This window comes from Neocloeon triangulifer, unplaced genomic scaffold, assembly GCF_031216515.1.
Source record: "Neocloeon triangulifer isolate White Clay Creek 2 clone unplaced genomic scaffold, ASM3121651v1 ptg000014l, whole genome shotgun sequence".
Lineage (NCBI taxonomy): Eukaryota > Metazoa > Arthropoda > Insecta > Ephemeroptera > Baetidae > Neocloeon > Neocloeon triangulifer.
This window is the reverse complement of record NW_026775556.1, coordinates 19,662,766-19,677,281: the sequence shown is the minus strand read 5'-3', so window position 1 is coordinate 19,677,281 and position 14,516 is coordinate 19,662,766. Positions and strand designations below refer to the sequence as shown.

The window sequence follows — 14,516 nt, the reverse complement described above, 5'->3', positions numbered from 1 at the left end:
TGTGAAAAGTGTTACAAGCCGTAAAAATATAAAAGTAATGCACTTGACGTGCAAATTCTTGCAAATACACCCCTCAGAGACACGCCTTCTTCTTTTTGCAGTGTTGTCGTTTGTGCTGCCAGCTGGGACAAGTGAGTTTGTTGTCAGGCAGTTTGCAAAATCGCAAATCGTGTTCCCTTGTCGTCGTCTTACTCTTTCAAATAAGACGCACGTTGTTTTGTGCGCAATTTGCAAATCTTCGGATAAGGTGAGCCTTTCAGTTTTCATTCATCGGTGAGCTTGTGATATAAAACATATTTATTGTGATAAGAAATCCATACACTTCTCTTGACTAAAATCCAAACTCTTGCAGGCTCCAGCAAAATGGGTCGCATTTTCCTGGCCCACATCGGTGGCTCGAGGCTTTTCTCCTGCGCCTCGTGCGACACCATTCTGACAAACAGGTCGGAGCTAATAAGCACCAGGTTCACTGGAGCTACAGGAAGGGCCTTCCTCTTCAACAAGGTCGTCAACCTCAACTACAGGTTTGTTTAATTTGGAAATCCCAAAAGCTTTTCATTCAGTATTCATAATAAATTTCGACTTTTGAAAACAATTACACCAAAATTATACATAACATTTTAATATTTTTCCGATTTTTCCAGTGAGGTTCAAGACCGAGTGATGCTGACAGGTCGTCACATGGTTCGAGATGTGTTCTGCAAAAACTGTGACACCAAAGTTGGATGGATCTACGAATTCGCCACTGAGGAAAATCAGCGCTATAAAGAAGGTAGGGTCATCCTCGAAAGGGCGCTCGTCACAGAGACGGACGGCATTGATGAGCACATGGGCCGGGACGACTGACACGATCACTCGCCAAGAGGCTCAAGTGCATCATCCCTTTGAGACTGACGAATCTCAAGTGCACGAATTCATTTCAACCGCGCCCCATCTCAAAATCCATGTTTTGGCCGGACTAGATTTGAGTGAAATGATTACAAGAGAGTGAAATTCTGATAATATGCTCGATCATAAGCGTTATTTGGAAACATGGATGCATAAATTAAGTTCTATTCAAACCTTCTTTGATGATCTAAATTAATTATCCAGATTTGACTGTTGCATCCATCAAGTTTGCTTTTAATTTAGAGCATTCTAGTTTAAAGCTTCCTTCCATACCTATTTATAATTTCTCAATATGGTCCGAGGTTAAAGTTTCTTTTTATTTAATCATAAAGATTTGAATCAAATCAATATAATTTATTTATATATCTAGAGTTTTTGGGAAATATCAACCCATAATTAAGTGTGTCGATAGGCTAGTGATACTAAATATTGTAAATTTCAATAAGTGTTAATCAAAGTTGTGGGTTTATCGGAATACATTGAAACGTCCAACTTTCTTTTGATAATCATTGCACATGTAGTGAGAATATTTCAATAAACCATGCGTTGCACACGATTTTCTTAAACTTTTTTCTTTAAAAATAATTTTAATTTCAATCACAGTGTGATTGAGTTGCAAGTTTTGGATTCCCATTTCCAAATTACCCTCTGCGGAAGTTCAGCAAACGCTGATATGAGAATGTCCACTTTCTGCCTTAGAATTTTTTTCCTTTAAGTATGGAGTGTGTGGAGCCAAATTCAATTTAAAAGAAAATTCATAAAAAAAATCTTAGTTTAATACAAAATAAATAAAATACCCTAATGAATTGAGAATATTTGTGATTGGCAAAAGGGATGAGACACTTGTTATAAAACATGGAAACGATTTTGAGGTCAATTTTTTGGTCTAATAGTGTCTTGACTTCAGGCATTTTGGCCGCCAGTGGAAAATTGAGCAAAAAGGAATCCCACTTGGACCAGAGACGGCCCACAGTGGATTATTCCGAAGACATCGAACGACTCGAAAAAGTCTTTAATTTATTCCTTTGTGTTGATTTGCGTGTAGTGTGAAGCGATGCTGTTAGCACCGTCAAATCATTCAATAGAAGTGATAAAATCGCGGGAGATTTTACGAATTGCGTGTTTCTTTTGAGCACTGTGTGATGGTGTAATTATCAACTAATTCTATTTCTTTTGCCACGCAGAGTTTATGGGTACGCCATAGCAATGAGTTTTGTCAACAATGGATAGATTAACCGTTTATGATAAGAGAAATTGATAAACTCACGCCTAGAACGCTCTCTGCATTTGCATTATTTTTTTCCAGTGGCAAACACAAAACTTGAAGATACTTAGGAAGATAAAAAATATTTGTATATAGCATCAGATCAAAAATTTTCTTTTACTGAATCAATCAAAAGTTGATGTTGTTGGACTTGGAAAATAGCAAACATAATTTAGGGATTTCGTATAAAAACCTGGAAATTTATTTAACGATGGTTAAACATTTACAATTATTCAGCCTTCGCTTTCCCTTTCTTGTCTTTTTTTGAAGACATTGAAGTTCCAGCTTTACTTGTTGAGCTTCTCTTCTTTCGGCAGCAACACCATTTGATAAGATAATAATCAAAGAGTGCAACGACCAAGAGTACACCAATAATCGAGCCATACACGTCGATCAGGTGCACTTGACACCAAGACATGTTGGTCGCGGCCGTCCTGAGGTGCGGCGCGCCGTCATGTCGAAGGACGTACTCTGTCCAAAAGACGGCCCTTTCAAGCGGCGTCTCTGGTTGATCGCGAACAACCTTGCTAAGCTCTTTGGCTTTTTTGCTGAAGCTAAAAATTATTTGAAAATATTTTAATTTTGAAGTTGCAGTTGAAAAATTGAAATTTTCAGCTAAATAATTTGATTATGAACTTACGAAGGGAATCCTGTGACTGTTTTAATCGCGGCTAGAACGGACTGCTTGTCCAAGGTTTGGAAATCCAAGCCTACGGCATATCCAAGGCGCGACGACTTCGCTATGTTAAGTTTCTGGTCGCCGAAAAACGGAATTCCCACCAGCGGCACTCCGTGGTACGTCGCTTCTTGCGTGCTCAGCAATCCACCGTGTGTTATGAACGCTTTCAAGTTTGGATGAGCTATAAAAAAAATGTAATTTAAAAGATTTTAAATATTTTATTTAAAAACGGAGCACCTAAAATTGCTTGCTGGGGAAGCCACTTTCCGATTTTGACGTTGCTGGGTTTTCCAGGCATATTTTCCGTTTCCCACTTGAATATGATTCGTTGCGGCAACTCTTTGAACGCGTCCAAAATAACTTGCAATTTTTCCTTGGGAAATTCTGAGCCTTGGATTACAGAGCCCATGGAAAAGTAAATCACACCGTCTTTGGCCCCGTCCATGTATTCTTGCAAATCCTGCAAATATTACCAATTTTATTTCAATGAATTTGTTTATTTTTCTTTTTACTTTTGGAAGCGGTTCCTTATTTTGCTTGATGTGCATGCCGCCAGCGTCAACGCAACCAGGCACCATTGGTCTTGGACTATTCAGAGAAAAGTGATTGTTGTAAATGACCAGACTCAAACTTCGCTCCATTTCCTCTATAGACGGAATGTTGGGTCCAAAAAACTGTTTGGCCGATTCGTGCATGGAAGGTTTCAAGTAATACTTTGCCAGAAATCTAAAATATAATGAATTTTTAAAAAGGAAAAATATTTCTTTATTATGTAATCGCACTTAATTAGACCCGTCATCACCGTGTTGAGCAGTCTTTCGGGGAATGTCATTTTCGAAGTTAGAGGCAAAAACAAACTGGGGACGTAAGAGGGTGGCTCGGGGTTGGCCATGTCCATGCCCATTCCCAACGATCCAGCAGGACTGATTCCAATCATGGGCGCGTTGTTGAATTGACCAAACGGCAAGAAGCATTGGTTGAAAAATGTTGAAATAATCACCAGGTCAAATTCTTCATTCAAAAGAGGTTTTACCTTGAATTTTTAAAGCCAAAAAAATAATTATTTAAAAGGGTCGCAAAGAAATTTTATTGTTATACTTGCGGGGAACTTAAAACACTAGGGCACAATTGAAGAAACATGCTAAGCATGGATCCTAATTGATTTAGCATGCCCTCTGACACGTGCTTGAAAGGGCTGAAGTTAGCAGAGAACTTCTCCATAACATCAACGGATATTTCTCTGTAATTGGCCGACGACTTCTTTGTGGGAAAAGAGGTTAAAATGGTTAGATTGTGGCCTCTGTTGGCCAGCTCTAGGGTCAGGGCGCTGAAGAAGTTGTTGTGACTTTTTCCTGACACGCCGAAAAGTCCCAAAATGCGCGCACCTTGCGCCGCCGAAACGGCGAACATAAGAAAACAGGCCAACGAAATGACCCGCATGTTGAGAGAGCTCACAAAATACTAGGAGAAAATAAGAGTGATGTCCGCCTCTCACGGTAACCTTGACCATGATAAGCTGAACGCCGTCTCATCAAGTCATCATAAGTAATCATCTTGGCTCCATCTATAGAAGGCGCGAGATAATCCTCAATCACACGCAGGTGCTTTTTTTCATAAAAGATTAAAAAAAAGCTTTAATGGTTATTCTAAAAGGTGGCAGAAAAAATAATATTAATAATAATAAAAGCGGAGTTTATTACATTTTAAATTGAATTACGTGAAAACGAATGAAAAATTATTTTGTAGAAAGATTATTTTTTAAATATTTTTCTCCTATCATTTTTCAGAACTGCTATTTTTATCCATAACATTTTTTTAACTCTGCTTAATTTATTTACTCAGCCTTGTTTCCCCCCTTTCTCAAAGGGTTCAAAGTTCCAGCTTTTGAGTTCTTCTTTCGGCAGCAACACCATTTGATAAGATAATATTAAATATCAAAGAGAGCAACGACCAATAGGACACCAAAAATAAAGCCATATACGTCTACCAGATGCACCCATGACGTGTCGGCCGCGGCTGTCCTGAGGTGCGGTGCGCTTTTTCATGCCGAAGGATGTAAAAGTTTAAAAAGCGGCCCTCTCAAGTGGCATTTTAGGCTGGTCGTTCAGCTTCTTTAGCAAAATTAGCTCAACAAAATAAAAGATATACTTCTCGCAGGGAAAGACATCTTGATGTTTTTTTTACACATTAAAATAAGCAAAACGTTGGATGCTATTATTTAATTTTTAATGACGAAGAACTGTAATTTTTGATTGAAGAATTTGACACTCGAGGAGATGATCATGGAAATGAAGAAAGTCGGGCTTGTCCTCGTTGTATTAAATTATTTTTGAATAAAAAAATTATTTGTTTTTATTCAGAAAACAATTTTTTACTTAAGAGGTCAAGCCAGATTTTCTTCATTTCCAACAGTTATTTTCTTTATTAATTTTTTTAAAATTCTATAATTAAAAAATAATTTATTTCTGAAATAAAATAATTACTGTACTTTCTGTTATTTTTAAATTCATATTTTATTAAATGAGTTTAGAACAATTTTTTTAAAGCTTCTTATCTTTCTTTTCATTTGATTTTCTTGTAATAATAAAATAAACGATCATTATCTTCATTGTAAAGAGGAGTAAAATAACAGATGCTATTAGAAACGCTATCACGTCAAGGCAATGCCGCTGTACAAAGTTGAGCTCGAGACTGGCAGGACGTAAGTGTTTAGCACCCTTGTGACGGGCGACGTATTCGATCCAAAAGACCGCCGTTTCCAGTGGTGTACTCATCGTGTCTTGGGCAATTTCCGATTGCTTCTGTGCCTTTCGTTTGAATCTACACAAAATTATTGTTTAAATCGATTTGATTACAAATAAATTCCTTACTTTGGGTCGTCGAGAACTTTCCGAATTGCTGTTTCGAAGCGCTCGCGTGAAAATTCTAGGAAATTAATTGTAACTCCAATTTCTGATTTGGCCGCGACTTCTCCGTTTTTGTGTTGATCAATGTAGAAAGGAATTATTACCAAAGGCACACCGTGGTAAGCGGCTTCTTGAATACTCAGCCGACCACCGTGAGTTATAAAGAGGCGGCAATTTTTATGTCCTGGATGTATAAAAAAATTAATAAAATTAATTGTTATTAAATCTTAATAGCACCAATCACGTCCTGTTGCGAGAGCCATTTGTTAATCATCACATTAACTGGTTTTCCGGGCATGTCGTCATTTTCAAATTTCCACAAAACTTTTAATTTTAAATTATCGAAAGTTTTTAAAATGTCATTCATCACGTGTTTAGGTAAGAGGCTGCTTTTAATATTGGTACCTAGACTAAAGTAGACAAAACCATCTTTCGCGCCGTCTAAGAATTCCTTCACTTCCTAAAAATGTTAAATTTTATTAAATTTATAAATTTATGCATAAATGATTTATATATCAAAAATGCAGGAGAGAAAATAACCCTTTGCAACTTATTGCTGTCATTTGGTCTGCACTGAATGCAACCGACTTCTTTGTAGTTCGGAGGAAGCGATCTGGATAGGTCCAAGCCTGGCGGCCCCGAGTTAATTAAAAAGAGGTCGTACAAGTTCTTCGCGTCTTGAATTTTTCCAGCAGCTTCTCCGAAAACTTTGTCAGCGAGGGCTTGCTGCCTTAATAAGTACTGTTGGTAAATATACTTTTCGTAATACAAGGTGACGAAGTTCTGCATTCGTTCCAAGAAGTTCATGGGTGAACTATTCGTTTAATTTTAACGTTCATTATGATTTAATTTATTACAATTCTTTAATTATTTTTTTACCTGAACGACATCAAGGGATGCGTAAATACGGCGGGCGAGTTTTCCACTCCTAACAAGTCCCAATGCCAGAAACCGTCAGCAAATGCGTTCAAAATAACGATAGGCGCTTTGAATTTTGGCAGAATTGCGGCGAATTGCTCGCTGAAGTAATATTCAAATATGATCAGGTCATATTGTTCTTTGTTTTCAATTAAAAGTCGTTTTATTGCGTCCGATTTCATTTGCAGCTCACTTATTTCTGCGCCGCGCTGCCATATCATCTGTGTCTGCTTCCGAATGCCGAGTTTTGCCATTTTAAAAGTAACCTCGTCAGTAAAGCGTCCACCCAAATGATGGTAGCTAAAACGAAATACATTAATCACACAAATTGAAACTTTTAGTTAAAAATAAGAATTTCTTGGGTCACAAAAAATTTATGAAGGTAGATTTTTTATTTTTGTTACTATAGCAAGTTTCATTTCAAAGCAGAAATTTTGACTGAAAACGTTGTCTTAATATTTTATGTTTTTTGGCAGACAAATATATGATTGTTACTTGTACACATTCAAAAAGAGATTTTTAATTTTAGGCTTCCCAAAATAAATTTAATGGATTTTACTTACTCCTAAAGGTATAGAATAATATAAATATGGTTAAAAAAATGCGTGCGTCAGAATTATTTGATAAAAAATATGTGAGAAATTCAGTTGAACTTCTTCGTTATATTATGGGGAAAAAAGAGGCATCTTTTAAAATTGGCTTAAATTAGTAAAAGTAAAAGAAAAAATGTTTAAAGAAAATCAGACATAAAAAAAGGCAAATTGCTTAATAAAGTTGATTTAATTTTAGAAGTTTTAGCAAAAATTTGTATTATTTAAATTTTAATTTATCTTCAATTAAAAAAATATATCACGGATTTCTTATTTTTTTATTTACTTTTATATAAAATAAATTTGCTAAAATTTTATTTTTTAATGAATAAACATAAATATTTTACCTAATATTAGTCGCGTTTTCACCAAAGTACGCTGTAAGTGCAGTGACCTCGTGGCCTTTCTCAGCCAAAGCCTCCAGAAGACACCTGTTCCAAATTCCGTGGCTTGGCGACGGCATCGGGGTAATTGCAAGAATTTTGAAACACGCAGAACTTCCCATAAAAAACCCCAGGATTAACGTCACAGGAAAAAACGTGGGGATGCGCATGTTGCAACGAGCTTTAGTCCTCGCAGAGGTTAAGGAAATACTGCTGGAAGTTTTCCTTTTCTCTCACAGTGGAAAGCAGACCAAATCCTCACGTGACCTTCCAGCTTTATTCATGTTTATTTCTTTACTACAGTATTTTTTTTTCACTATCCCTTCATTTCTTGCCTTCAAGCGACAAAACAGATCGAGTCGCTGTTGATTTTAATTTACTACTCAATAAGCTGGAAAATTAAGAAGAGAGAGAAATTTTGTTTTTATATTGTTTTAGTTAATATTTCCTAAAGTTATTATAATTTTTTACGCAAATTTCTTTTTGTCTATTTTTCCTTTTCATTAATTTTTCTAGTTTCTGTAGTTAAAAAAATTTACAATCTTCTCGATAAAAATTGAAATTAATATCTCGGCCGCAAGTAATAATGCAGCGAAATAATGCGTTGCAGTTTGATAATATCCAGTTGAGGTGTTGGTTTATTTTTTTTCTCGTTTTTTGACAAAATTCATTGACACATGACACATTATAAACAAGTTTAAATTTTTTTATACATAATTTTATTAGAAAAGAAATACAAATTTTCTACAAAGTTTTCTGATCAAACATTTTCTGATTTAATTATTATTTTTTTTTTTAATATCTTAATTCTTCTTTAATTTACGTTTATCCTTCAAAAAAATCTTTTTAACAATCTTTTTGATCAAAAGTAAAATTAATAGCACAGGCGCAAGTAAAAACGCGATGACATCAATTGAATGCAGTTGGATCCAGTTGAGGTGTTGGCCGGCGGGTCGAAGGTGTTTGGCCCCTTTGTGGCGAATTACGTATTCGACCCAAAAGATTGCTTCCTCCAACGGCGTGTGCAAAGAATCCTTCGCAATTTCTGACCGTCTCGCGGCATTGCTTTTATAACTGAAATGCGAAATTTGTGAAAATACATCCAATTTATTAATTTTATATTATACCGAGGGTTATTCAAGACTTCTTTAATCGCAGCGTCAAATCGCTCTTTGGTGAAGTCGCTGTACTTCATTTTAACGCCAACTTCCGCGTTAATCACAGTCTCTGCATTTTTATGTTGATCGAAAAGGAAAGGCATGACAAACAAAGGTACACCATGGTAAGTGGCTTCTTGAGTACTCAGACGACCACCGTGAGATATGAAAAGGCGAGCATTTTTGTGGCCTGTTTAAAATTAAAATAATAATAAATGAAAATTACTTTTTAATTTTGTAATTCTCATAATTATTCCACATAACCAATCGTTTTCAAGCATAGAGATATTTTATATTCCATAATCAAGTTGTATGGTTATTAAGACGTCTGAACACAATTTATAGTTTTATAATTTAAAAATTAGATGGAAATTTATAATAAATATTGAAGAAAAGGAAATTTCTCTTTTAAATTTATTTCTTATGAGTAGCTTTCATAATATTATTTCTTTTACGTACCAAGAACGTCTTGCTGGGAGAGCCACTTGTTGATCATCACATTCTGTGGCTTTCCAGGTAAATCATCCTTCTCAAACTTCCAAAGCACTTTAATTTTTAGTCTGCTAAACACGTCTAAAATATCTGCAATGTTTTCCTTCGGAAGAAGGCTACTTTTTAAGTTACTGCCCAGACTAAAGTAAATGAAACCATCAGTGGCGCTGTCGAGAAAATCTTTCACATCCTTAAAGATTTTAGTTCAATGAATTCAATGAGTACAAATTTTTAAATTAAATAATACGTTTTGAAGTTTGCTAGGATCTGCAGGTCGGCATGGGAGGCAGCCGACCTCCTTCACATTTGGAGGCAACGATCTTCCAGGGTCAATACCTGGAGGTCCTGAATTAACTAGTAAGAATTCGAACGTTTGCTGGACATCTTCAATTTGGGCAATGTTTTTGCCAAACGTTTCATGTGCAACTTCTTGTTGGCGCTTCTTGTATTGCCTATACAAGTATCTGTCGTAACTGAGAGTGATGAAATTCAGAGTGCGTTCTAAAAAGCTCATGGGTGGCCTGAAAAATAATTAAACAGCATTTAAATACAATTTATTTTGATGTACATTTAAAAAGTAATGAAAATTTTTGAAGAAAAAAAATTGAAGAATGAGGAAGCCAAACTTTTAAGTACTTTTTGTACTCTAATTACTGATTATAGGGAAAAACATCATAAAATGAAAAAATTCATTTTAAAATTTTAATTAGTAAAAAGTAATTATCTTGGAAAAAACAAAGCATTAAATATAAAATCAATTAAAATTTTTTTTTAAATATTTAAAAAATATATAATTATTTAATTTGGGTTTAATGATTTTTTTTTAAAGTTATATTAAACATTTATTGTGCTGTTTCTTCAAAATTAATAATTAAATGATTGTTATGCACCTAAAGGTCATCAGAGGTTGCGCAAATGCGGATGGGTAGTTTTCCGCACCCATTTGGTCCCAGTGCCAAAAGCCATCGGAGTACGCATTTATAGCAAAAATCGGCGCATTAAAACTTGGAAGCAGGGTCGTCGCATACTCGCCGAAACAAAACTCAAATATTACCAAGTCATACTGGTTTTGACTCTCTTTCACCAGTTGCTTAGGCAAATCAGTTTGCGATTGCATTTTGTTGATGCTGTCACCATAAATCCACAGATTCTCTAACTGTTCCTTCAAATTTAAATCGGTCAATTCCATCACCTCTTCGTCAGAATAATATCCTCCAACTTCGTAGTAGCTGCGCAAATACATGTTAAAATACTTTAATATATCTGGTGTATTTATTTTTAGAAATTTTAACACATTCATAACGAATAAAATACAAACGAAATTGTTATATTAACATTAAATTTAAAACAAATCACTGATTAAGAGAAAGTCGTGAATTTTTTTTAGAATGATTTATTATTTTTATCATAAATCATGAAAAATAATTTTAAAGAAAGTGATGTTAATGATCATCTTTTTAATAGATTTAGTTTCACTTATATTAAAAAATCGTATAACTATATGATAATTTAATACGTGATTCCAGTCTTATTCTTGCCGACAAATGGCATGTACGATGTGACCTCATGTCCCTTTGCTGCCAGCGCCTCCAACAAAACCCGGTTCCAGATTCCGTGGCTTGGTGACGAAACTAACGTGATTGCCAAAATTTTTGCACCCCTAGAACCGGTCACAAAGAGCAATAACACGGTTAGCAATATATGGAAGCGGAGCATTTTGGCTACGCTCTCTTTTCAACCCAGCGAAATGAACTCAAGAAGAGTCGAAAGCGTAATCAGTCCAAATTGTTTGCTCGATGGACCCTCCTCTAAAAGCATTTAAATTATCAAGGCCGAATGCATGTGCCAACCAGTTGTTCACGTCAGCTCTGCGCCTTTTTCACTATCAACAATATCGGCCACTTTTTGACCCTAAAGTCTTTTTTTTCTTAACTTTAAACTTGCTGCTTTCCTGATTTAATATTATTTATTTTAATATTTTAGGCTTCAGCAAACATTTTATAATCTGATTTTAAAAGCTATAATGATCGTAAAAATGCTCAGATTTTACAAGTTAAAATACTTTTGTTTTATAAAATTACAATTTTATTCAACTTCTTTTCACTTTATTTTTCTTTGAGAAAAATCCCATCAACATTTTTAAAGCAAAAATTACAAAAACAACTGGCAGCAGCAAAAATGCAATAACATCAATTGAATAAAGTTGGATCCAGTTGAGGTGTTGGCCGGCGGGTCGAAGGTGTTTGGCCCCTTTGTGGCGAATTACGTATTCGACCCAAAAGACTGCTTCCTCCAACGGTGTGTGCAGAGAATCCCTCGCAATTTCTGACCGTCTCAATGCGTTGCTTTTATATCTATGAATACATAGATAGTTTCTATAATTCGTGAAAAATTTATTAATTTTTTTTACCGAGGGTTGTTCAAGACTTCTTTAATCGCAGCCTCAAATCGCTCCTTTGAGAAATCTTTGTATTTCATTTTGACGCCAACATCTGCACTGATCACGGTCTCTGCATTTTTATGCTGATCCAGAAGAAAAGGCATCACAAACAAAGGCACCCCATGGTATGTGGCCTCTTGAGTACTCAGAAGACCATCGTGAGATATAAATAGGCGAGCATTTTTGTGGCCTATTAAAAATGTAATAAAAAATTATTCATATTTATAATTTTATTGCTGCAATAAATTGAAAAATTTTTTGTGTCTAAAAATAATTTTTTAATATAATTTTACTATTAAAATTTGTACATTATTATTTTAGTAATCGCGCAAAGTGTAATATTATTGCTTTTTTTTAATTCTGTTTATATTTTTTTTTTTTTAAATTATGAGTTAATGCAAGCAGTTTAAAAAAAAATAAATAATATGCCTGGTAGCGTATGAGCGTAGCTGTTAGATTAAAAGTAATTAATATTGCTGTCTTTCTGTAGGAGGAATTTTGAGAATTTCGAGGCATTAAAAGTTATAGGATTTATGGAATCAAAAAACTTACTGATTATCGCTCAGATTTCAAATTTAACTTTCAGTTGCTTTTATCTTATTCCATAAATTTTATTTACCAAGAACGTCTTGCTGTGAGAGCCACTTGTTGATCATGACGTTTTGTGTCTTTCCAGGTAAATCATCCTTTTCAAATTTCCACAGAACTTTTACCTTCAGTTTACCAAACACCTCTAAAATATCCGCAATGACTTGTTTAGGGAGAATGCTGCTTTTTATATTTGTGCCCAGACTAAAGAAAATGAAGCCGTCAGTGGCGCTGTCAAGAAATTCTTTTACATCCTAAATTTTAGAAATTAATTTATTCAAATTAGAGCAGAATAGCAGAGTAAGAGGAAATTTTGAAATAAAATATACCTTTTGAAGTCTGCCGAGATCAGCAGGTCGGCATTGAAGGCAGCCAACCTCCTTGACATTCGGGGGCAACGACCTTCCGGGGTTGATGCCCGGGGGCCCGGAGTTGACCAGTAAGAAGTCATAGGTTTTCTGGACTTCTTCAATTTGCGCAATATTTTTGCCAAATGTTTCATGAGCTACATGTTGTTGACGTTTTAAATATTGGCTGTACAAAAATCTGTCATAACTGAGCGTGACGAAATTCACAGTGCGTTCCAAAAAGCTCATGGGAGGCCTGGAAGTGGACCATTAAATTAATTATTTAGTATGCATAATTTTAATCAAATCTTTATCTGACTTCAAGTTAATAAAATAAATTATCTTTTACACCAAAACCAATCAAGAAACATTTTATATTTATTGGTTTTAAAATGATTTTCATATAATTTATAAGCAATATTTAAAAAAAAAATTAATTTTAAATAATGATTTTACTACAAAATTTGCACCTGAAAGTCATCAGGGGTTGCGCAAATGCGGACGGGTAGTTTTCGACACCCATTTGGTCCCAGTGCCAAAATCCATCGGCGTACGCATTTATTGCAACAATTGGCGCATTAAAACTTGGAAGCAGGGTCGCCGCGTACTCGCCGTAACACAATTCAAATATTACCAAGTCGTACTGGTTTTGACTTTCTTTCACCAGCTTATTTTTTAGCGAGTCGGCTTTCTTTTGAATTTCGCTGATGCCATCACCGTACATCCATAAAATCTCCAAGTGTTCCTTTATACTTAAATCGGCAAAATCGAGGATATCTTCGTCGGGAAAATATCCTTCAATTTCGTGATAGCTGCAAAAATATGAATGCACATGTATATCAATATAATATTATTTATTTTGTCTTTTAGCAATAGACATCTTTTGTCTCACCAGGGTATTTTGAATTATTTAAACCAAATGTATTTAAAAATAGAAAAATTGTTTAATATAAATTAATTTATATTTACAATTAGATAACAAAAATTGCTTTTAGGAATGAACACCTAATTCGTGATCTAAAAGCAATATTATCTTTATCACTTCTCAAGATATGAGACACTTAAATAAGAAAAATAAACTTTATAAAATAATTACCAAACTATAAAAATATTTTATAAAATAAAAAATGTTATTAAAAATTTTAGAATTTATATAAACTCTATAGTGCAATGATGCGATAAGATAGTCAAAACAGCCCATTCATATTAATTTCAATGGTAAAAATAAGAAAATTTAAATATTATATCTTATAAAAAAATCATATCTAGATATAAATAAGTGGATCTTGCTGAAAAACAGTCGAGCCATTATAAATGAAAAGTATTTTTATATATATGTTTGATACTTCCCCCAATATTAATTTCGATCACATATTTGTAATTAGTTTATAAAATTAATATATTACGTGATTTCATGAGTCTTATTCTTTCCCACAAACGGCAAGTATGCAGTGACTTGATGTCCCTTGGCTGCCAGCGCCTCCAGTAAAACCCGGTTCCAAATTCCATGGCTTGGCGATGGAAGCAAAGTGATTGCCAAAATTTTTGCACCCTTTGAGTCGTTCACAACGAGCATAAGCACGGCCGCAAAAGACGCTAACAATATATTGAAGCGGATCGTCATTTTGGCTACAGCGCTCTTCAACGCAGCGAAGTCGACTCAAGAGAGACTCGTCGAAAGTGTAATCAGTCTGAATTATTTGTTCAGTTCTCCGAAGCCAAATCAAGGCCACACGCGAGACTTTCGTTCATAACAGCGCTCTGCTTTATTTCATAATCAATTTTACTTCTATGTGAAAATTAACTTAAAAAATTGATATCTTCCATTGAAAAAGGGTGGTTAAAATATATATATTATAAAAAG

At 34.7% G+C, this 14,516-nt stretch overlaps 5 protein-coding genes across 6 annotated transcripts; 1 reads left to right on the top strand and 4 right to left on the bottom strand.

The window, feature by feature from the left end:
* Positions 1-86: 86 nt before the first annotated feature.
* Positions 87-1,444, top strand: LOC132200179 (protein yippee-like 5). Of its 2 annotated transcripts, none has more exons than XM_059625437.1 (3): positions 87-247; positions 353-524; positions 645-1,444. In XM_059625437.1, the coding sequence occupies exons 2-3, from the start codon at positions 364-366 to the stop codon at positions 844-846; spliced, it is 363 nt and encodes a 120-aa protein (XP_059481420.1). In that variant the 5' UTR covers positions 87-247; positions 353-363; the 3' UTR covers positions 847-1,444. The 2 variants fall into 2 exon arrangements, with proteins under 2 accessions (XP_059481420.1, XP_059481421.1); XM_059625438.1 differs by having other exon boundaries at positions 121-273.
* Positions 1,445-2,331: 887 nt separating this feature from the next.
* On the bottom strand, positions 2,332-4,338 carry LOC132199747 (UDP-glucosyltransferase 2-like). The gene is made up of 6 exons (XM_059624700.1): positions 3,930-4,338; positions 3,614-3,864; positions 3,344-3,557; positions 3,069-3,291; positions 2,793-3,012; positions 2,332-2,706 (listed from the first exon to the last, which is right to left on the bottom strand). The coding sequence occupies exons 1-6, from the start codon at positions 4,269-4,271 to the stop codon at positions 2,382-2,384; spliced, it is 1,575 nt and encodes a 524-aa protein (XP_059480683.1). The 5' UTR covers positions 4,272-4,338; the 3' UTR covers positions 2,332-2,381.
* Positions 4,339-5,410: 1,072 nt separating this feature from the next.
* LOC132201853 (UDP-glucosyltransferase 2-like) lies at positions 5,411-7,708 on the bottom strand (the record flags this gene model as incomplete). The annotated part of the gene is made up of 6 exons (XM_059628374.1): positions 7,593-7,708; positions 6,617-6,757; positions 6,278-6,551; positions 5,975-6,197; positions 5,702-5,921; positions 5,411-5,651 (listed from the first exon to the last, which is right to left on the bottom strand). Coding segments are annotated over exons 1-6 (1,215 nt in total), but the record flags the coding sequence as incomplete, so codon positions are not given.
* Positions 7,709-8,429: 721 nt separating this feature from the next.
* Positions 8,430-11,080, bottom strand: LOC132200028 (UDP-glucosyltransferase 2-like). Its single transcript, XM_059625193.1, has 6 exons — positions 10,794-11,080; positions 10,168-10,506; positions 9,525-9,798; positions 9,245-9,467; positions 8,756-8,975; positions 8,430-8,702 (listed from the first exon to the last, which is right to left on the bottom strand). The coding sequence occupies exons 1-6, from the start codon at positions 10,991-10,993 to the stop codon at positions 8,432-8,434; spliced, it is 1,527 nt and encodes a 508-aa protein (XP_059481176.1). The 5' UTR covers positions 10,994-11,080; the 3' UTR covers positions 8,430-8,431.
* A 259-nt stretch (positions 11,081-11,339) lies between these two features.
* On the bottom strand, positions 11,340-14,320 carry LOC132200027 (UDP-glucosyltransferase 2-like). Its single transcript, XM_059625191.1, has 6 exons — positions 14,059-14,320; positions 13,123-13,464; positions 12,635-12,908; positions 12,337-12,559; positions 11,688-11,907; positions 11,340-11,631 (listed from the first exon to the last, which is right to left on the bottom strand). Exons 1-6 carry the CDS (start codon positions 14,274-14,276, stop codon positions 11,367-11,369), a joined length of 1,542 nt encoding a protein of 513 aa, XP_059481174.1. The 5' UTR covers positions 14,277-14,320; the 3' UTR covers positions 11,340-11,366.
* Between the last annotated feature and the right edge of the window lie 196 nt (positions 14,321-14,516).